General features: G+C 49.7%; 7 protein-coding genes across 7 annotated transcripts; 4 read left to right on the top strand and 3 right to left on the bottom strand.

Moving 5' to 3' along the window:
• Nucleotides 1-3,902: 3,902 nt before the first annotated feature.
• On the top strand, nt 3,903-5,661 carry Pdw03_6918 (Major facilitator superfamily domain, general substrate transporter; the record flags this gene model as incomplete). Its single annotated transcript, XM_014678933.1, has 4 exons — nt 3,903-4,190; nt 4,243-4,483; nt 4,534-4,602; nt 4,658-5,661. 4 exons carry the CDS (start codon nt 3,903-3,905, stop codon nt 5,659-5,661), a joined length of 1,602 nt encoding a protein of 533 aa, XP_014534419.1.
• A 586-nt stretch (nt 5,662-6,247) lies between these two features.
• On the top strand, nt 6,248-8,078 carry Pdw03_6917 (S-adenosyl-L-methionine dependent methyltransferase, predicted; the record flags this gene model as incomplete). The annotated part of the gene is made up of 10 exons (XM_014678934.1): nt 6,248-6,327; nt 6,381-6,428; nt 6,489-6,564; nt 6,616-6,626; nt 6,686-6,784; nt 6,834-6,907; nt 6,958-7,087; nt 7,141-7,231; nt 7,311-7,574; nt 7,650-8,078. 10 exons carry the CDS (start codon nt 6,248-6,250, stop codon nt 8,076-8,078), a joined length of 1,302 nt encoding a protein of 433 aa, XP_014534420.1.
• Nucleotides 8,079-8,253: 175 nt separating this feature from the next.
• Nucleotides 8,254-11,073, bottom strand: Pdw03_6916 (Glycoside hydrolase, superfamily; the record flags this gene model as incomplete). Its single annotated transcript, XM_014678935.1, has 1 exon — nt 8,254-11,073. The coding sequence occupies one exon, from the start codon at nt 11,071-11,073 to the stop codon at nt 8,254-8,256; it is 2,820 nt and encodes a 939-aa protein (XP_014534421.1).
• A 969-nt stretch (nt 11,074-12,042) lies between these two features.
• On the bottom strand, nt 12,043-15,031 carry Pdw03_6915 (APSES transcription factor (MbpA), putative; the record flags this gene model as incomplete). Its single annotated transcript, XM_014678936.2, has 5 exons — nt 12,043-12,722; nt 12,773-14,432; nt 14,488-14,733; nt 14,799-14,840; nt 15,026-15,031. 5 exons carry the CDS (start codon nt 15,029-15,031, stop codon nt 12,043-12,045), a joined length of 2,634 nt encoding a protein of 877 aa, XP_014534422.2.
• An 81-nt stretch (nt 15,032-15,112) lies between these two features.
• Nucleotides 15,113-16,138, top strand: Pdw03_6914 (Complex 1 LYR protein; the record flags this gene model as incomplete). The annotated part of the gene is made up of 1 exon (XM_014678937.2): nt 15,113-16,138. One exon carries the CDS (start codon nt 15,113-15,115, stop codon nt 16,136-16,138), a length of 1,026 nt encoding a protein of 341 aa, XP_014534423.2.
• Nucleotides 16,139-16,536: 398 nt separating this feature from the next.
• On the bottom strand, nt 16,537-17,347 carry Pdw03_6913 (uncharacterized protein; the record flags this gene model as incomplete). Its single annotated transcript, XM_014678938.1, has 3 exons — nt 16,537-16,648; nt 16,725-17,110; nt 17,237-17,347. The coding sequence occupies 3 exons, from the start codon at nt 17,345-17,347 to the stop codon at nt 16,537-16,539; spliced, it is 609 nt and encodes a 202-aa protein (XP_014534424.1).
• A 3,010-nt stretch (nt 17,348-20,357) lies between these two features.
• Pdw03_6912 (Sugar transporter family protein) lies at nt 20,358-22,002 on the top strand (the record flags this gene model as incomplete). Its single annotated transcript, XM_066101490.1, has 3 exons — nt 20,358-20,534; nt 20,604-21,290; nt 21,352-22,002. The coding sequence occupies 3 exons, from the start codon at nt 20,358-20,360 to the stop codon at nt 22,000-22,002; spliced, it is 1,515 nt and encodes a 504-aa protein (XP_065956573.1).
• Nucleotides 22,003-22,283: the final 281 nt, after the last annotated feature.

Here is a 22,283-nt window from a genome sequence, read left to right as displayed (position 1 = left end):
CTAAACCTTATACTTAGTTTCCATAAACAAATCGACCACTTCATTTAGTTCAAGCCTTTATGTTGCATTCAATGTGTTTGCGCATGCTCGGATTACTCGGGCCAATGACTCTTAGTGTCGAAGTCATCACATCACGGCACGAAAAGGTACTCATGTCGAAAGACATAGTATGGAAAGTGCTCTTAGATACCTGTTGCTTGTTACACCTAGACCGGGATTGAAGTCTAGATTCTCGAATGTGTACGTCGTAAATACGGAGTACTCCGAGAGGTTCCCACCTCCCAAATGCGCACTTTTGCAACGCTAACTACGCCAAGACATTCGAAGTGGGGCCGTGGATATCTTCCGCTTCTTCCGCCGTGTTAAAACACGCTAGTCTATATTAAGCACATCTTGCGGATAGCTCCCATGGTTTTTCTTCAGAATGTCCAACCTTGGAATATCAAAGGTTATATCCAGAACGCCCGTTTTACACAATTCAAGCCACATTTACTGTATACTAGTTACAAAACAATTGACAAAGAGAACTTAAGAAAAAAGACTTCTGGCCTGATTTTGAGAAACACTTTCAAAAGGACTACCAAGAAAGATGTGACAGGGCTGCATATGCGGCCGACTTTTCTTGTGCGTACTACCTTGCAGCATTCGGATTGATGCAGTTTAATTCCCTCAAGTAAGTAATTGGTCCGGTCCTTATTGTGAGACATGCATCTTCACGCCAAATCGATATCAGATTGTCATCTCCATAGGGACAACAGACGCAATTGCAAGATTGAGACGCTAGTTCTATTTTTGACGGCCAGGGCCGGTCCGAGGGGGCGGGATGATGCTCGGGATACGCATTCGGGAATGAGACCACGTGAGTGTCCCAGCCGACAAGGTCCCGTCTAAATTTTTTGCTCTAGGTCCAACAACATGGTGCTAAGAAGGTCCACTATGCTGAGCCGTGCAAAACTCATGGAGCATGGGCTTTAATTCCGATAGGCACTTCTTATCTGTTGATAGAGGACACCCAGGCGGCCTGGCCTGGAGAATGATGAAGCGATCGGCAGTCTGGCAGAGGACATGGAGAACATCGTTTTTTACGATGACGACATCACATAGTTTCTGTTGTTTCAAAGTAGCCCTGCATTCTTCGTGAGACACATTGGAATTTTTGACATTAGCCATGTTGTAGTGTGTCGAGTTCTGAGAAAGCTAGGGGCTGCTTCGGATCTGCAAATCTTCTGGTCAAAGCGCTTGTTTATTGAAGCGCTAGGCCAACTAGTTAAGACACAGCCTCATATGTTCGTAACACGGACAGCATTTGATGATCATCTTCGTTTTCTTTGCCACAATCACTGGATCTATATGCTTAGACCGTGTTTCAAATGTAGGTTGTCATAACTATCAGGGGGATCTGCTACATCTGCCAGATTTGAAAATCATAGCGTGTAGAAACCATTGTTTCAGATTCGAAGATAGATTGCCAGTTGGAATCTAATTTAGTATAGGACAGGTAGAAAAAACAATTGCTTTGGGGGCTATGCAGTGCTAGAGACGGCGAGAGGCGAGCCAAGAAATGTGATCTCGCAATTGATGCCAAGCTTGAAGAGATGAATCTGTTTACTCTCAACCTCATCCAGAAACCAAAGTACAATTTCTTCAATCACATGAAGCTCCCAGACATGTGATCATCGTATCGATTAATTTCTTCCTCCTCAAAGACGCTTCTCAGCTTCGTTACGACCGTGGGGCCGAGATCTACGGGATGAGAAGACTTGAAGATTTTTCAGGAAGATCCTCGCTACCACGGTACACGGGTGATTTACCAAGTTTGGATGTGCGTGATAAGTTAACGCCACGAAAATCTTGGCTTCGGTGCAAAAAGAAACCTTTTCAGCACACAACACCCATGGATAACACTCGGAAGGCTTGGAAATGGCTTGGAGATAACTGCAACCCCACTCTAATTGAGGGGTCCAGACCCCTATGTTGTTTAAAGTGGAGATCTGGCACCATGTCGGGCCAATCTACGAATGAAAACAACTAACGTGCACTAACGAAGAGGGTGTCGGGCACCCGAGAATCGGTAGCCACAGCACGATTGTTCTCGCCGTGAGACTGGAGGCTTGGCGTTAGGCATCAAAATTGAAATGAGACTGAAAACTGATCTGCAAGTTGCCAAGATGGAAAATTGCATCAATCAGCATCACAAGGTAGACAGCCCTGGCTAGCCTCAACCGATGTCATAGCTGTGGTCGAGGTAGAAAAACACCCTGAACGTGCATTGTCAAGGCTCAATTGTGAATCGATGTGCAAATTAATGATCATCGACGATGATGAGACCCGGGATCTTGGCGGCCCCGCTGCGGATTCTAGGGGTGTCGCGGCGGATCAGTGGAGACACGCTCTACCACTCACAGACTCTATCAAAGACTATCAGAAAAGCTTCCACAGAAGGGGCATCTTCTGAGTCTGGTCGACACGTTCGTTTGGAGCATATGAGCACTACTATGTATGTATGTACGCAGCCCATACGTTGTATTTCATAGAGGACGTTCAATATGTCGATCATCTCTCGTCTACCCCGTAGCGGGAACCTTGTCCAGAGAAAAAGTCTTGGACACATTCTTCTCCTATCCATGTCTGTTTGAAAATTTAGCTGAATTGGTCCGTAGCTTGTAGGTATCACTAATCTTCAATCACAATGAATCGTCATTGTGATGCCAAAACCCTGAATCTAGCCGCCCCCCCCCCCCCCCCCCCTTTATGGGCTCTTGATTGGGCGACTTGTGAGCAGCAAGGGCCAAAATCCCCTATAGCGATTCATCAAGGGGGAATGCACACGTAAGTCAATGGCGTATTTTGTCCAACAATCAGCTCTCGATCCAAATTGATTGGTGTTAATGACGAAGCTTGGCATTTGCTTGATGTACAGTCATCATTATCGCTGATATTCAACACGTGGGAGAAAATGAGATCCTGGTACTCCATACAGAAACTCAGGGCTCAGCTCTCTTTTCCTAGAATCAAGATATGTAGCCGTGGCAAGACTTGGCATGAAGACTTTTAGTGGATTGTTAACTAGCTTGCCATGCATCCCTTACCCTGCAGGATTTCGGGGATTTCGGGACCTTTATGACATGAGATGCCGCGAAAGTAAGCCGGGTGGGCATACATCGTATGCAAGCGTCGAAAAGATTTAGCCCGACATCTTTTTCTCCGACTGCAAACCTTCAGGGTGAAACCGGGCATGTGTGGTGTCGATGCAGTGCAGATCGATTCCATTATCCACGCGTGCATGGAGACCGGAATGAATTCCAGTTGGTATCGGAATTTGCCCTATAAACTTAGGTATCAGCACTATTCAATCGTAGTTGTCTGGGTCCTAAACCACTCGTGGGGAGCTCAGGAATGTGCTTTCCCCAGTGGTAGACGTCAGCCTTCGAGGCTTGAAGACAACATAATAGACATATAGCCGTCCACACTTGAGACGTAAGTCATTCTGTAAGCTTGTTGAAATGCTCAACTAGAGCCTCGAATATTCTAAGTGCGGATCATGGCCCGTACGTGTCAAATTGAGCGACGTCAGGTTTACCAGATTTGTCTAGTCTGTGCCACTTTCAACCATCAAGGGGACGGTATAATGATCCCCATGGTCGAACCCACTGTGGAGCACGTTTAGTAGACTCTCAGATGCATGGGTCCGCCTAGCATTTTGCTTGTAATTTTGAATAAACCCTCTAGGGGTTTCTCGCTGGAACCGAGATACAAAAGGGTGTCTCCATTCCCTCATGGAGCTCCCTAGATCTCTAAATCAATTCGGGCTAAATGAATCTATAATTCCGCTCCGATTGTCTAAAATCTGTGTCTGTTGATACATCCAGTGTGGTCTTCATATTCCATAACACATTTTCATCATGACTTTGTCCCAGCTCAGTTCAACAGAAACCCTCAAGGATCCTGGGGTCACAATCCAGTCGTTTAACCCAAGCCCTAATGTCTCTCCTCGGGATGAGAAATCTGTCTCGGTATCATCATCACCAGCAAATTCAACCGACGCTGAAAGCCAAGCCCCGGCACCACCACCATACCATGTGTTTACTCGGTCTCGCAAGTTGTGGATCGTCATTATTGTCTCTTTCGCCGCCATCTTCTCGCCGCTTTCTTCAAACATCTACTTCCCTGCGCTTACAGACGTTGCAAATGTGAGTTGACCCCAGTCTTTCATCTGGCCACTTTACACTAACGGCGATTTAGGAACTCAACATCTCCACGTCTCTGGCCACGTTAACCGTCACAGTATATATGATTGTTCAAGGTCTTGCCCCGAGCTTTTGGGGTTCTTTCTCCGATGTGTTGGGTCGCCGTGTGCTTTTCATGGGAACGTTTGGCGTATACATTGTTTCGAACATTGCTTTGGCTGTCTCTACCAACTATGGTGAGCTCATGGCTTTCCGAGCGCTGCAGGCCGCCGGAAGTGCAGCAACGATCTCCCTTGGTATGGTACATCAATCATCTCTACTTCGTGTCTTACCCTAACGTGCGTAGGAGCTGGTGTCATTGGTGATATTACCACATCGGCGGAGCGAGGCAGCTTGATTGGAATCTTTGGTGGTGGTGAGTAATGTGCTACTCAGATGTGTTGTCCTGTTCTAAGGCTAAAATGATCCAGTCCGCATGTTGGGCCAGGGAGTTGGACCAGTATTCGGTGGAATTCTTTCTCAGTACCTTGGCTTCCGATCTATCTTCTGGTTCTTGGCTATTGCATCAGGAATCAGTCTTTTCTCGATCATTTTCTTCCTCCCTGAAACACTCCGTTCTATCGCTGGCAATGGCACGGTTCCCCTGAAAGGCATCAACAAGCCAATCATCTACACCATTTGCGGGCAGAAGGATGCCCAGGAGAACTCGACCCCCTCCGGAAAGAAGGGCAAAGTGACCTTTAACACCATGCTGACACCCCTCCAATTTCTATTTGAAAAGGATGTCTTCATCACCTTGTTGTACGGCAGCATTGTGTACACAGTCTGGTCGATGGTAACTTCCTCGACATCCGACCTATTTGAAAAACATTATGACTTGAACACGCTGGAAGTTGGCCTAACCTTTCTCGGCAATGGTTTCGGGTGCATGACCGGCTCCTATACAATCGGATATCTCATGGACTTCAACCACAAGCGAACCGAACGCGAATACTGTCAGCAGCACAGCCTTCCCCTTGATACTCGTATCAACTTGAAGAGCCACCCTGATTTCCCCATCGAGTACGCCCGCACACGCAACACTTTGTGGATCACTGCTATCTTCATAGTCTGTGTCGCCGTCTACGGAGTTTCCCTTCGCACACATCTTGCCGTCCCCATTATTCTGCAGTTTATCATAGCTTATGGCTCTACTGCTATCTTCACCATCAACAGCGCCCTTGTCATCGACTTGTACCCAGGTGCAAGTGCCAGTGCAACGGCAATCAACAACCTGATGAGGTGTCTGATTGGTGCTGCCGGTGTCGCGGCTGCTCCATCCATCATTGATGCTCTCACTGCCCAGTTCGCATTTGTCATGCTCGCTGGCATTACCCTCGCGATGGCCCCTCTTCTCATGGTTGAGACGAAGTGGGGCTATGGATGGCGTATTGAGCGCCAAGAGCGCCTTAAAAAGAAGGAAGTTTCGGGTTAAATGAACATGATGGATGTGCCTCAATAGGGGAAATTGGAAATAGAAGGGCACAAAGTACACAGTTGGGCACGAAAGCCTATCACGACTTGACGATAAGTGCTTATATGGGTTTCTCATACTGATTTTTTGTTTTTGTTTCATCCAAGCCATCAATTTACAGCTCCCTTGACGTAGCATTTTACTTTTGGCATCATTAACGTTTTGCATAGGGCTATATCTATGTCCCCTAGGTAACCATCTACCGCCGTCTTGATTGGTAACATTTGTCTTCTTGACCTCCTATTTCTTCTTTTAGTATCTCTCACACGATTAAAGATACTTTCAAATGTGAAAGCAGTACTGAATCGAAATTTCTTTTTGAATGAAAGATGTAGACTTGAACCTTTACACACTGATGGTGCATGTGGTTTTCTGCCCACGCACCAACGCAGTCAAAGTTCCGCATGGCCGCTTTCATCCCCCGTAGTCACAGGCCAAAATTAGCTTCCCCTGCGCCGTGGACTTTGATTGTTTTGCAACTACATTCGAATTTCATCCATGATTTCTAGTACACTGAGCACATTCACAGAATAAGCCGGTCCTAATAATGGAATCTGCCCGAGGTCTTTACAAAAATGACATTGATTTTGCAGCCTTGGCGCTGCAATCGCGCGACTTCGCCAAGCAGTACGTGAAACAGCCTTCCCTCTAACAGAAAGTCCAGGACTGATGTGAACTAGCTTGAAATTAAACGGACAACTGGATTTTACTGATCCAGCCGCTGTCCGGTAAGTCAGAGAACCCTAGTATCTGACATTCCAAGAGCGGATCTGATTTGCGTCATGCAGACAACTCACCACCACGCTCCTGCAACAGGATTTTCACCTGAAAGTTGAAATCCCCGAGGACCGACTGTGTCCACCGGTATGCAGACACTGAAACCATCTTATGCACACGTACTGACTTAATTTTTAGGTCCCAAACAGGTATGTCGTCCTGGATGCCAGCTCAGATCCTTCACGCATGTGTTTAACATGTAGCATAGACTAAATTACATCCTCTGGCTGCAAGACCTTCTTGACTCCACCGCAGGAGGACTGAAAGAGGGGTACGACCGAGACCGGGAGGTTGTAGGCCTCGATATGTACGAAATGAGTCCTTTCCATTTTCGAATTGTGTCTGACAATGTAAAGTGGAACAGGATGTGTTGGTATCTACCCCCTATTGGGCTGTGCCACACGGCCGGGGTGGAAATTTCTAGCGACAGGTATGTCTTTGAGTCCGAGGATCTTCAGTATCCACTGATCAGCCCGACAGACATCGACTCGAACAATATCCGCACCTCCCAGCACAATGTGGCTTTGAACAACCTTGAATCACGAATTCAGATTGTAAGTTCTGACCCCACTGGACCACTCTTTCCGCTGGAAAAACTAGGGCGTCAACGGTGAGTCTCTATGAAGTGAAGACTTGCTAAAATCTGATCTGACCATTCACCAGCCTTGATTTCACAATGTGCAACCCACCCTTTTACACCTCGTCCAATGAACTCAAGCAATCTGCTGAGCAGAAAGAACGAGAGCCCTTCTCTGTGAGTGTCACTGGCTATTCATTTCCCATGCCAAACTAATATGCGCACTTGCGTACCGCACAAGACTAACTCTATGAAGGCCTGCACCGGCGCCGAAGTCGAAATGGTGACCCGCGGCGGAGAATTAGCTTTTGTCAAGCAAATGATCGACGAGAGTCTCCGCCTGCGCGAGCGTATTCAGTGGTACACATCCATGCTCGGAAAACTGAGCAGTATCAATGTACTTGTAGAGACACTGATCAAGCATGGCATCACCAATTTCGCAGTAACCGAGTTCGAGCAGGGAAGCAAGACGAAGCGCTGGGCCGTGGCGTGGTCATGGGGAGACCGAAGGCCTGCCATGGTAAGTCATACTTTGCCGCCTTTTAACTCACGCCGCGCTTGTATTTTGTGCGCCAGGTCTAACCCCTTGTTCTAGAGCATTGCGCGTGGAATCCCTGGGTGTCCGAAGAGTCTTTTGCCTTTCCCTGCAGACTACACATTCACACTACCATCTGCCGCATCTATTGACACCGCTACTGCGACTATAAATGCAGAGCTCAGCTCATTGCCTTGGTTCTGGGTTTGGGATCAGACCCATTCTGCGGGGACGGGATTTGCTGCTGAGAATGTGTGGTCGAGATTCGCTCGACGGAAGATGAAACTTGCCGGTGAAGAGGGTGCGGCTAAATTGAAGGTGATTCCCGCCCAGGTGGCGCTGGGAGTACGTCTGCAGATAAGGCTGGTCCGAGGAGAGAAACCGGAGAAAAAAGAGGTGAAAGTTTTGGTCCGCTGGGCCCAGGGGACAGACACCGTCTTGTTCGAGAGCTTTTGCGGGATGGTGAAGAGAAAGTTGGAATCAAAATAATTCCCATTAACTATGACTCTAGCTACACCCATGTATGAAAAACCTCAATTCCTGAATCAATATGAGGAGGGTTGAATAATGTTGCACTTGGTATATGACTTTTGTAAACATTGCACTAGCTAAGTGGGCGAGTTGATCTAATTGATTCATAAACAGCATCAAAGGGTTATATTTACTAATTCCCTGTCACCTCAGACTGTAACTGCTTCAAGCGGTCCCAGCCTTCCGTACCATCCCAGAAGTCCTTACCCTTGCCCATGATTCCTCTCACGGCACTTCGAGCCTTGAACCGCCAGTCCTTCGCAACAAGTTCAGTCTCTTGATCACCCCCAACCTTCTGATCTTCACGGTCCATAGGACCAAACTTAGCATACCCATCCCTCACAAGCTTCTCCGTAGCCCGTACAATCTCAAGCCAGGGCTTCTCATCACCCATCTGGAAAGCGCCCTGAGCATTAGCAGCAATGGTAGCGCGCCAGGCCTTCTCGTAAGCCTCAAACGCCTTAGACGGCCGACCACGGAAGACCTCAACGCGAGCAACAATGTGCCACAGCACCGAAGAGTGCGTAATAAGTGGAATGACATTCTGGTCGACCAGTGAGATAATCTGGCCTGGAATAGTACCGGTACGAACAATCGGGGCTTCGGCTGGATCGTCAGAGCGGATGAGCAACGCCTCGTACTCGAACGCCACGCTCAAAAAATCAACGAGCATGCCTAGGATCGCCACATCGATACACTTCTCGCCCTGCTTTGTGCCGATGAGCTCGATAATGCGCTTCTGTGCCGTGATCACCTCGCGGAATGGTGTTGCCGGCGGCGGGATTGACGCCGCGACTGTCAAGACGTTGTCCCAAATGCGGGCGTCAGTGCCCTTGAGTTGTGCTGCGCGCTGGAGTGCCGATAAGGCCTCGCGCTTGCGCTTGTGGGGGTCGACTTCGGCGGCGGAGACTTCGCCAGTGGTTTCGTCGATGATCTCTGGGGCGGGCTCTGGGGCGGGCATGCGCAGCATCGCCGCGGCAAGGTTGCTCCAGGCTTGGCCGTCGGTATCGTCGAGCTGGACGGTGCGGGTGAAGGTGTCGGTTGCTTCTTGCCATTTTTGGAGCTCGAGCTGCACGCAGCCCAGAGCGAACCATGCACCCTGGTTCAGGCGGTTGATGTGTAAACTCTTCTTATAGGCTTCCTCGGCCTTTCCCAGTTGTGGTGGTGTGGAGGTGAGGTAGTGACGGGCCAGGGACCGCTGGGCCCGGGCGTATCGTTCCCCAGAGACCACCCAGGCGCGCTCGTATAGCTTTTCGTCCTTTTCGATGTCTCCCATGATACATAGTAGACGCGGTGCATCTGCTGGAAGTGGTGACCGCTCTGGTCCTTCAAATTGCTCGTTTTCATCATTTTCGTCTGGGCCGGTGGCTTGGTAAAGCTGGCGGCGGATGAGGTTCTTCGCCTTGCCTTCCCGCTCGGTGGCGGCATAGCATAGCGCGGCCTCGGCCCACATGTGTAGTCTCTCGTAGATCTCGAGTGCGGTACGCAGACCACCAAGATCAACCCAGCGCTTGGCAAGCTCGGCCTCGAGGCTCCAGCGTGTTGAGAAGTTGAGGATCCAAATATGCTCAAGTCGGTCAGCGGCCGGGGCAGATTCAGACTGCTCGGGGCGGGGAAGGAAAGTTGTAGGGTCGCCTGATTCAGTCTGAGCTGCGTCATCGCTAGTTGCAGTGTCCGCAATGACCTGATCTACCAAAGCCTGCATCTGCAGCACGGCTCTCTCAACGGTACGGGAACGATAGCCCTCTACCCGACTACGGACTAAAAGCGCTTGGGTATAGATCTGCCAATTGGAGCTGCCGCCATCGAGCACTCGAGTGGCGTAGGGGTTTGTTTCCTCTCGGGTGAGGCCGTTCTCGGGCGAGGTGTTAGTAATGGCAGATGCCAGTGCGAGTAGAAGAGCAGAGTCAACGGGGTTGAGAATAGGCTGGTTGTTGGCATCAAGAGCATCCAAAGCCGGGGAAACCTTATCCTGAATTGCCAAGGATTCTTCATCGGGCTTTTGGTCGGAGAAAGAGATGGCCTCGAGAAGAGTGTCGTCGTCCAAGTTCAGGTTTTTAGGCCCAGAAGGCTCCGAGAATTGTGTTGTCTCATCAGCACTCTTGGCCAACACGACCAGCTGACTGATATCGCGGTCTTGAAATTTTGTGCGCTTGCCCATCTTTCCGGTCAGCGCAAACTCAAACCTCCGCACCTTGGCCGCCTGATCAATATCTTCGCGTGCCTTGGCATCGAACCCGTGGTGTGTGTGGATAGTGGCCCTTTCCAGCAAGAACCGGCTCCTCTCTTCTGGGTTCAACTCAGCCTTGTCCAAGATCTCAACGTCCTTGTAGATCACATCCTGAAGAGTACTTGTGACCTCCGAGAGCATCTTTTGGTGAAGGAAGTTGGTACGCATGCGCGCGGTCTTTGCCAGAAGCGGTCCATCGCTCCCAGCATCGGCCAGCAGCGCCTTGGCAACAGCAAACAACTCCGGGTTAGGTGTGAGCTTGTAGGCTGCTTCTCCATCCACGGTTAGGTCCCGAATGATCTTTGCCCGCACAGCTTTGAGGATTGTGGGTTTGGTTCGCAGAGAAGAAGGCAACACAGCTTCGGCCGAGCTAAATTCGAGTGGAGGACCGGTGACGTTGGACTGCAGGAAGCTGAACAAGGCTGCTAGCCCAAGATGAAGGAGTTGCGATTGCTTTTGTTCCGTGGTTAAGTCATCGCTAGACCGGAGGGCGGCGCGGGCCTGATCGGCGACGAAGGTGGTGTATGAGATCTCGCCGCTTGCAACCTGTTCGAGAGACTCGTTTGAGGCATCGTGGCCCAGCACCCTGTGGGTGAGCGGCAAGTTGAGGATCGGGACGATGTTGTCTGACGTCAATCGGATTGGATCGATGCGGTCTTTGAGGGGGTTTGCGGCATCAAAGATGCTGTCCAGATTGGACGGATATGCAGGAGATTCAGCCATGTCAAATCTCTCCGGTAACCCTTTAAACGATCATGAAGTCGAGAATGTGCCCCACGATCTTGTTCGATTTTTCTGGCTTATCGATAGGGTGTGGATAACAGATATGCGTGGCATTTGGATAGAAGGCACAACATCGTCAGGAACGGAAACTATTGCCACATCCTGCTTATAGAGCATCCCATCCATTATTGTTCCAACCACTTTCGACTCTCTAATCGCGGAATCAGTCGTGAATGTCCAAATTATAATAACTTGATACATCAAGTGGACTCTTGCTGAGACTCATAGAGACGCATGTGCGTGGTCCTTGAGTATGCAATTCAAACCCTCACGCTGCATACAGCCCTCAAAGTGGAAACACCTTGCCAGCTCTTTTAGGTCCTTCTTACTACTTTCTCGAAACAATTCAGCTCAATCATTCACAACTGACGCTGCTAAGGAAGTACAGAACTAATCTCGCATAAAATTAAACTCCGAATTCCACGAAGTGGGACCCATCAACGATAATATCGCCCTTCACATGCAAGAAGCCGGATGCCATATTGTTGATCCAGAACGGAGCAATGTTGTGGCAAATGTCAAAGCTATAATGATGCCTACAGGGGTAGGTGGGAGGTGCTATGCATGACTAAAAGTACTTCTCTGTAGCAGGCTATTTATACAAAAGGTTCGGCAAGCAGGCCATATGCGGGGGATGGGTTAAATAATGTCGCGGCAATTAACATGGGGCTTCAAGTCATCAAGCTCAGTAGACATCCTCGACCGGCCAATATCGCAACATAAGCCTACGCCTGCATGTAGCCAAGACATTTGATCAAGTGTACAAGAATTGCATTTCTCGTAAATAACAAGACACATGCCAACGGGCATGGATATATGCCACCAGGGTATTTGTATACAAGAGAAGCAACGCCGTCCGAAAAAAAGCCGCCCAAACGCTCAGAGAATAATGCAACACACCAGACTAAACTACCAGTCCTGCCCGCGATCCCGCATTAGGATCTCAATGGCTTCATCTTCGGGGACGGGATTGTCATTTAGTTCCTTGACGCATTGCGTGAGTCCCTCCGCGGCTTCATCTACTTGCTCCGCCGTCCAGCCTGTGCATGCCATAACCATGCGACGATAGTTTTGGCCAAGAACTGCATTCTTTGCTCTCAGGCTATCAACTTCGGCTAATATCCCTCCGTTGAACTCTTTGTAGCATTGTGCTTGGCGCCTAAGCAGATCTGTTGCTGGCAGTGAAACCAGGAAGCCAACTTGCTGTTCTGAAAACCCGGACGCTGGATCGAAACCTTCGGGGAACAGAGCATCAAATGTCGCGACATCAACACCTGAATCTCTGTCGGCATCCCCCACAATAACCGTCTTGTTCGCGTCCAGTCCTGGTGTGTTTTTCACCGTGACCAACAGACCCTCAGATGAACGTTCTAGATTTTTGATGCGCCGGTCTAGCTCCACGCGCTCAGAGCCCTTGCGTTTGAGTTCATCATATTGTTTCTGTTCGATCTGCCGAGCTTTGGCAGACTCGCGGATTTTCGTGTGCCAGTGATCAAAACTTTGTTGTTTCTGTGTCAAGCTCGAAGCCAACTCTCGGTCGATTCCGCCAAGTGCTTCTTCTACCAGTGCACTAATTTGGGACATTGCCGCTAGACTTCATGTTAGCAAGAATGAAGATGAAAGGTCGGAAAACACTTACCATCAAGAATCTCTTTCTTCGACTTCGCCAATTGATCAATGAAAGTGTCATTCCGATTAACCGGTTGTTGAGACTGTGAGTTTCCGTCGACCATGTCGACGCCCACACCGTAATCTGCAGGCCGAAGACCAGTTTGGTTTGGAATGTGAGGGTCAGCACCCACTTCCAAAAGTTGCGGGACAAGGACCGAGCGCGCACGCCCTGCCAGATTAAGGGCTGTATCACCCTGATCATCGCGGAGGTTGACAATCTCAGAGATGAACCGTCCCAAAGAGATGACCTCACCGCTGGTGGTCCCGTTTGGCGCATGGTCCCCATTTGCACCTGGGACGATACCGCCATGTCGTACAATAAACTCGAGAAGAGCTTCCAGATAATGCTTTGCAGAGACGTGTCCGCCACCACCAGTCGCAGCCATCATGGCGATATGGTGCAGGATTGTGCGTCCACTGTAATCGACCATGTCAATGGTAGGGGCTAACACCTGCAGCAAACGAGGGAAACTTCGGTAATCGAGGTTGTTCCGTGTACCCACGGACTTTTGCAGGGCTGTTTCTCCGGCACCGTTGACTCGTGATATACTGACACCTTTGGCCACTAGCGCATTGAGAAGTGGCATTCGGGCAAGCATGGCAGCCCAGTGAAGGGCATTGTTGCGATACTCATCAAGCGGGATTTCAAGATCTTCGCCGGTCAATTGCAACAAGGCCGGATGATCCGTGAAGTCTTTTGTTCGTTTGTCGAGAAACAGTGTCATAATGAGCTTCATTTTCTGGAATCTCTCGGGCGTAGAAGCTGGCGCCAGGGACTCGATGCCGCGTTTCGAGCCATCATCAAAGGGGGGGGGAGGGAGATCCATGTCTTGATAAAATGAGTCGTTAGGTTCTGTGGGTGTAGGTTCATGCATGGATAGGTTGGATTGTTCTCGGGCGAGGCCAATGGGTGGGCCTTGGTGAGAAGTAGAGCGCAGACGTTTGCGAGGAGATTCCGCAAGCTCGTTGTTGTCATCTTGCACTTGGTACCGATTTTGAAGGCTGCCAAACCCGCCGTCGGACATGTTGTACATGCTCTGCTGGCTGCTGAACGCAAGCCCGGATTCCTGGCTGCTCATCTGCTGTGAGGGCTTGCGAGCCATGCTTGGTCGACGACTGTTAGAGCTAGGCGAGTCGAATCGAGCTTTGCTGAGGGCATTAACAGCGGTGGCGGCGGTTCTTGAGATATTTTGGAAGAAGGTTCCCTGCTGCGGTTGTGAAGCGCCGCGATTCTCCCCGCCGTTATAAAGGCGCTTGCGCTGCGCCGCCATTGCTTGTTCTTTGGTTGGTGTATCTATTGTCGATTCGTGGGCAGGAGCTCCGGAACCGTCAGGATTCATGTCGTACTCCAGCAGTGGCCGGAGTGATTCTTCAACGTGGTACTCTCTGCAAAGGTCGACGCCTCGTTGGTAGTTAACCCACGTCCCCTGGTATTTCCCGTAACCGCCTTGTACTTTCTCGTGTTCACCAGCCGCAATTTCTTTTTCGAGAGTCTTCGTTCGTCTCGCTTTCACGACACCAGCGACTTTCAAAATTTGCGTAGCGTTCAACCAAGAATCAGATCGACGTTTCATTACAGCAACACCATTCACTTCCATTTCATAGACAGCGACATTAGAGTAGACAGCCTATTTTGAGCCTCGTCAGTGGCACACTCTGTAAGTGTAGATAAGGACCACGAACTCGGTAAATCTGTGGTTTGAACTCCTCCTGATATGACATTACCGACCCATAGTCGTTGGCTCCGTCGTATCCCCCAAAGCTAGTTCGTGTGAGGCCGTTGGAGTAACCGAAAGAGGACATCTGAGATCCTTTCGGGGGTGGAGGAGTTGCGCGAGGGGTGGAGGAGAGGGATTGCGAAGCATTCAACAGGTTGTAGGCCATTCCATTAGACCCTGTACTGCCCTGTGAATATGACATGCTGAAATTCTAGATAATGTCAGTGTACAAATCGGGTAATGATGGGGTAGAGTGCATAGCAAGGGGATAGATACCGGATGTCGGTTGGAATGACGCGAACTCAAGGAGGCGCGTGGCTAACCCTCTGGAGGGGAACCGTAAGCCAGGCCAATTTGCATTCAAAGCCACAAAGCGACCGAACGAGGTGTCAAGTAGAGATTGAGAAATTAAGATCCGAGGCTCAATGCAAGGCAAGGCAAGGCAATGGTCGCGGGGTTTGGGGGGAGAAACTGCGAAATTGGCGCGTCGAAGTTCCCGTGACACGCATTCGCCAAGGATTTCGCGTTTCTCCGTTTTGGGGTTTCTTTTTTTTCCACTTCACGATTGTAATAAAAAGGGCTTATTCCTAATGGCCGGACCACAACCTCAGCATTGGGTACACAATCTTTCAAAGCCACAGCAATGGCGCCATTTATTTCGCGCTACGCTGCGCGAATGTACCTACCTACCTGACCCCATCGCTCGCAACTACATGAAGAATCATATCATCTCCCGATATCGTGATGTTTCCTCCCGTTCCCCAAAGGCTGGTCCAAAGGCGGTTCACGCGGCAAGAAATGCGTTGTCGGTTTTACGGCGAGCAAACGAAGGCTACTCACGCCCTCTTGAAAAAGTGTTGTTCCTGTCATACGGTCGTATTGGGAGACGGCGACATGAGCTGCTGGCAAAAATTTTGACACCAGAAATTCCCAAAGACTCTTTGGCTCTCAAAGAGCTGCTCTCCCGGCCTGCCGACTACGGTGATGGTTGGGAACCCTCGGCTATCGTGAAAAGTCTCGCGGCCTCTCAAATGCAGAACACAGTGGTTACAGCAGCCCGCATCAGGCCGTTGATCAAACAATTAGAACCACCGATTCCCAAGAAAGACAGCTGGGGCAAGGAATTTGCTCAGTCTCGGAAGAGAAATATTCGGAGGCAATGGTACAATAACACATTGGGCAGTCTCCTTCCACCACTACCAGAGAAGGATCTCCAGATGCTTGAGGGACTCATCTCAGGAGCCGTGGCCTGGGAACCTCCGAAAAGGAGAAGTTCAAAGCCTCAGATTTCCCAGATCAAGCCTGGTGGCGAACTCTTCAAATTGCTGGCTAGGGGCCCTGAGAAGGGTACCACCTTTGCTGAATATGCCAATGGCCGGCCACATACAATTACAGTGAGGCTAATGCGTCGTCAATGGAGACGTCTTTCTGCTCTTGTGCCACGACAGTACTGGAATCCGATTTCACAAAAGTGGCGCTTTTTGTGGGATTCACCGAAGGAAGTCCCTAAGCTATCCTTCGATCTGGACAGTAGCATCGACCCAGAAACTTTTTTCAAAAAACTGTCCATTCAGGGGAAGAAAGACGAGGCTGAAGCGCATAAACCCTCTCGATAACAAAATATTAACCAATATAATAATACAAGATTTCGAATCCACTTATGTCCCTAGTCATTTTAATGTTCAAGTGCACCATGAGCGGAAACAAAGGGTTCTCTACCAGGCAGAAATTCAGGCTAACAAGCACCCCAGGATACCTCACCAACTAAGGCATAGTCGCATCATTCATGATTCAAGAATGTAACTTTGTTCATGAACTGTCAAGTAGTTAAGAATACAAATGCACATAATGAATGTGACGCGTAAAGGTCCTTGAGTTGCCCAAGAGAGTAAGCCCCAACGGGCCAAGTGCAACCAGAGCAGAAAAAGCAGCAGAGGAAAAGGGTAGGATATACAAAATGAGAAGGATAAAACAAATCACTGTACCCAACCACACCAAAACGGGGCGAGATCAATTAATCGCTATCAGAAGATGAGCTAGAGCTGCTGGACCTCGAGCTCTTCCGCTCGTGCTTTTTATCCTTCTTATGCTTCTTCTCTTTCTTGTGCTCCTTGTGTTCCTTGCCACTATACCAGAGCAACAATCAGTTTCGTCCCAACCCAAAAGACCAACAAAAGTATAGCGCAAAGGGGCAAGACTCACAGCTTAGTTGCGATATTCATCCCAACCGCACCCAAAACAGCACCGCCAGCAGTACCAAGCATTCCATGGCCAAGCTTATTGCCCATGAACCCACCAGCCGCGCCACCTAGCAGCGTCGACCCGAGGCCCCTGTCACCCTCCGGTCCAACAGCACCAGGCTGTCCTTGCTGGTGTGGGGGAGCGCCACCATAGTACGTGGAGCTCTCGCCACCGCCATTTCGTGGATACTGCTGTTGCTGGGGAGGCTGGCCGTATCCAGGACTGCCTTGAGGAGGATATTGGCCCTGCTGGTGCTGTGAGGGGTATGTTTGGTAGCTTTGGCCGCCTTGTTGCTCATAAGGTCCTGGATGTTGGCCTTGTTGGGGCTGATTGTAAGCCTGCTGGCCCTGCAGCGCGATAGGTTAGTCATGATCGCTACGGTGCAAATATGAGAGCAGAGAGAATGAGAGTTTGGGCACTGTGCGACTCGGTTCTGTGTTACGGTTTGTTATGTGCTATGTGCATAAGCTCACCTCTGGTGGATAATAGCCTGGCTGTGGTTGAGGGGGATGTTCTTGGCCTTGTTGATCATAGTAACCGGCACCGCCGCCGTATTGATTCTGTGGTGGTCCACCGTACGACATATTGGGTATCGGGTCTTTAAGAGGTGGTTATTTGGCAAGTTTTAGGTAGGATGATAGTTAGGTATCGAGATTTAGGATGAGCGGAACAGGAAGGAGATCTCTGGGGATGACCTGACAATAAATACACGGCATCAGCGGGGCTCCCGGGGCTGAGCGGGAAACTGGGCACCGACTCTCAGGGGGCCTGAGAGGGTTTCCAGGTCGACACAGCCTCCTTGTCATCTGAGAATGTGGCTTAACCTTTCTTCAGTTGAAATAGGGAACCAATGAGCATGTCTCCATCTGTTTGGCTGTGGGCCTTTACACCATTCGGCATTTGGCATCTATTCACGCCAGTTAACGCCAAGACTGTTGCCCCACATTTGACAGGCTCCTACAAGGAACCGAGGAGCAGTCCTGATTTGATAGATATTTATAGACCAGAGAGACCTAAGTGGCGGATCATCAGATAGTACATCTAGTTCATTGTACATTCAGTATGGTCGTTTGAACTTGACGGTCAGTATATTAAAAGGTCCATTGCCTTGATGCATACATTAATCTGCTTCAGGTTCGGAGGTATTATCGACTTTACACTGAACAATATTCTGCCAACCTGTTCTCCTACCAGTATAGAAAGGGGTAGGACACAAACCTTGCAGGCGCAGTCAATTCGATGGAGCTTGGTAAATACGAAGGGGCTTCGATCAATGGTCCAATAGAACAATACGATAACCCTCGTCATGCGGCTTGCAGTTGTTCCATGCCGAGATATAAGTACTCCCCACCTATGCTATCGCCCTCCAAAATGGAATCGAGATCTTGAATTAAAAGTCATCTATCAAGTCCGCTTTGAACTTTTTGATTGCTAGCGAAAGAAGTTGAAGGGTCGAAAGAATCGTTCCACCCGTCGTAGTCTTCTCCACATTCAGCCTAGCTTGACGATTTTGTCCCCAGGTGCTTGAGACTAGGCTCTAGGTCTTCTTCAATAACTAGATCTAAAATTCGCATTATTTCAACTAGTCTCTCTGGTACTATGTCGAGGTAAGGCCCGATGATGCCAGTGTACTTGGAGAAGACAATGTGAACATGTTTGATGGTCAGGGAGATGATTTTCAGCCCTATGAACGTCCTGTTCAATGGTTAGCTTGCTGTTGAGATGCAGAACCTGGCTTAGATGTTCTGTGGTCACTTGGGCGATACCTTGGAAGGATAAGAAGATGCTACAGAAATTACTGAGCTCCCTCACGCGATCGCCCGCACTCCCCCCCCTGGATATATTCCCAGCCGGCATTTTTGTTTCCCAAAGGTTGATGGCAAAAGATGTCGTTTGAGTAAATTTAGGGTGGGATTCGAGCATCTAGCGAATTCCTTTTCACCTCTCGATTTGTGACTCATTCAATGCACATCTTTCATGTACCACTGGAGCACTCCGGATCTTGTCAAAGTAGAGACTGGAACCACTCAAATTTGCTACAAAACCTTTGAAGTGACCAATTCACTATGCTAGCCCAGGAAACCTCTATCGCCTTGCTTCCTAATCAAAATAAAGATCGACAACCGTCGCCAAGCAGCATATCAGCGACTTGCCCATTTAGCCGTGTAGTCCCGAGAAGTTGAGACTCTTCCAGGCATGTAACACCCGAGGGAAAAATGGACGCCAATAGCAAAGTAAAGCCAGGAGCTAAGGATTCGATCTCGCTTATGGAGTACATACATGCAGGGTAACCAAGCATGTAAGTGTGAGCGTGGCGATGCAAAAGCTTTCTTGCCAAAGGCATGACATTTGTTGGCACCACAGCCAAGAACTGACTCGCGCTTGAGATGTCGGGTCCTATACGATTAGAGAGTTGAGAATCCCGAGGAAAGGGAGCACGTGTACTAAGTACTCCATGGTAAAAGATCATCGTCCACCAGTAACGGGTATGTTCGGGGAGCCGAACATGTGGCCACGCACCGTCCTCCAATGCTTGGCAATCTACGATCCACCTGGGTAAAGTCTTATTTCAGAGAAATCCTGCAAAGCAGTAATGAGCTGCAGGATCATTGAAATTGCCCAGGCTTGGAGACCTATTACACTATGCTATGAACAGCTGTGGATCATGTAGGTGTTTCTCCTAAAAGTGCCATGAGAAGCCTAAGGTCTAGGTACTTTGTATGTGGCATTTACTCGTTTAGAAAAGCAACCGGCGATCAGCAGAGTGACCTATTAGATCGAGACAAAAGGCTGACAGAAGGTATCACAGCCGACCCGGCTTGAAAGGAAGTCCAAAGAAGCGGCTACTGTGGGGGACTTCTCCAACATTTCTCTCCCCTTTTGAACCCCACCTGTGGTCTGTGCAGAGGGTCCGGAGTATGTCTTCGTGTTGAGATGGAACTAAAGTGAGCATACTTCCCTGCCTATATTGCTATTAGATGCAGTCATCTACTGAATCTGAAAATACAGACCGGAAGGAAGTGCATAGCTCCCAAAGAAGCCTAACGAGAACATGATCTAGAAGGGCGTAGAAATTAAAAAAAAGAGACAAAGAGTTCCGTAAAGAATTCACAAAGAGCAATTGTGAGCTCCGTGCCTTGCATCCATCTGTATGACCTGCTGGATTCATCGTGCCAGTACGGATTCGTTAGAAACCTTTTCCAACGTTTCCCCAGAAGGACTATCGTTTTCCGGTGCCAACACCCCACAAGTGTATTTTGCTCGGCGGCTGAGCTTAGACTGGCCTTCTTCGTGCCCGTCCCCGACTCCAGGTTGCTGACCCGCGAGGTAAGCGAATAGGGCCACGTCATATCCCTGCATTCGGCGGGACCGCAGACGTCGGGGGTCATTCGTTTGCTTCCTTTCGTTCCTTGGGATGCCTGCTAGGCTCGCTGACCATAGCGGAGAGAGGAGGCGGGGCTCTCGCGCGGCTTTTAGAGCTGCGTTGACCCCCTTGTTTCGCCTTCTGATCTATCTGTTTTCTCTCCTTTTGGACTTTGCGCCAGGATTCGGCTTACTCTCCGATTCACCGGTACTCCAAGGGCTTCAGCAGTTATGGACAAGGGAGATCCTCAGCTTGCGGCGACATCCTCGCCGGATGTCGAGGAGAATATGAGTATCGGCCGCTACGTCACAACTCGCATTTCTTCTCTGGTGCCTCCAATGAATCCCGCGCCAAACCCATTCAAGGCTTTGACACTACTTAACCGGGCTCAGTGGCTCAATTTCTTGGCATGTAGATCTTTTTGTAGGGCTAATGGGCAAAAAAAAAGACTTTGGCTAACCCCCCGAGCCCAACAGGTCGCGTTTTTTGGCTGGTCTTGGGATTCTTTTGACTTCTTTACCGTTTCACTCACTACCTCTGAGCTTGCAAAGTCATTCGGCAAGTCTGTGACCGACATCACATGGGGAATCACCCTGGTTCTGATGCTGCGATCCGTCGGCGCGATCACCTTCGGAATCGCCTCTGATAGATGGGGCCGCAGATGGCCATTCATCGTCAACCAGCTCCTCTTTGTGGTCCTCGAGCTCGGCACTGGTTTCTGCCAAACTTATGAACAGTTCCTGGCTTGTCGTGCCTTGTTTGGAATTGCCATGGGTGGCCTGTACGGCAATGCAGCTGCTACAGCGCTTGAGGATTGTCCGCCTGAAGCCCGCGGTATCATTTCGGGATTCTTGCAGCAAGGGTACGCTCTTGGGTATCTGTTAGCCACAGCCGCCGCCAGAGGTCTTGTCGACACCACATCGCATGGCTGGCGGCCGCTGTTCTGGTTCGCGGCTGGTCCACCAGTCTTGATAATTATCTTCCGGTCTTTCCTAGGTGAAACCGAGACTTTCCGTCGACGTCAGGAAGCACGGCAGGAAGCATGGCAGGAGGTGCGCGGAGGGGTTGCGGCCTCGTTCATGTCAGAAGGGAAGGTGGCACTGCAGCGACATTGGCTGATGCTCATGTACCTGGTTCTGCTAATGTCTGGGTTTAATTTCATGGTATGTGATAATCTGAATTGTTTGCCATTCACTTCACAGATGAAACTAACCCGGAGACTAGTCACATGGATCTCAAGATCTGTACCCGACCATGCTGGTGAATCAGTTTAAATTCTCAAAGAATGCTGTCACTGTCACTCAAGTCGTCGCCAACTTGGGCGCTTTGTCGGGTGGCATATTGTGCGGTTGGGCCAGTCAGATCTTCGGCCGCCGGTTCTCCATCATCGTCATCTCGATCATCGGCGGCGCCCTTCTCTACCCCTACACGTTTGTCCAGAACAAGAACGTTATTGCCGCAGCCTACTTCGAGCAATTCATGGTCCAGGGCGCATGGGGTGTAATCCCCATCCACCTAATGGAACTATCGCCAGGCTCTATCCGCACCTTTGCCGTTGGCACCGCCTACCAGCTCGGGAACCTGGTCTCCTCCGCTAGCTCGACTATTGAGTCAACCATCGGTGAACGATTCCCTCTGCCTCCAACCAAAGAAGCCGCTCATCGCTACGAGTACGGCAAGGTCATTTGTATCTTCATGGGCTGTGTCTTTGCCTACGTCATTCTGATAACAATTGCTGGACCAGAGCGTTTGGGTCGTAACTTCGATGCTGAGCATGATGCGGATCCCCAGCAGGTTGCTGCTCACCGCGGCCTCAACAACAAGGAGGACGTTGAGGAAGATATTGAGAAGACTAGGACCACGATTGTGCCGTAGGCTTGCTAGGGGACCTTAGGAACTGCTGTGATCGCTAATGCCCACGCGATGACTGATGATTGCTGTGTCTTTCGGGACCTTGCAATGACTTGGGACTTTTCAAGTGAGAGAATGCGAAGGAACATCTGGAGTGAGATCTTTGGATCAATCAATCAATCAATTAATCAAAGTTCAATTAACCTGTTGCAGTCTAACTAGTTGCGTATGACTATGCAGGCGCTTCTCCAACCGAAGCAAGAACTCAAAACCTAACGCCGAGCGGGATCGCTCCCAAAGTATAC

Source organism: Penicillium digitatum, chromosome 2 (genome assembly GCF_016767815.1).
Source record: "Penicillium digitatum chromosome 2, complete sequence".
Lineage (NCBI taxonomy): Eukaryota > Fungi > Ascomycota > Eurotiomycetes > Eurotiales > Aspergillaceae > Penicillium > Penicillium digitatum.
This window is presented reverse-complemented; position numbering and strand designations above follow the sequence as displayed.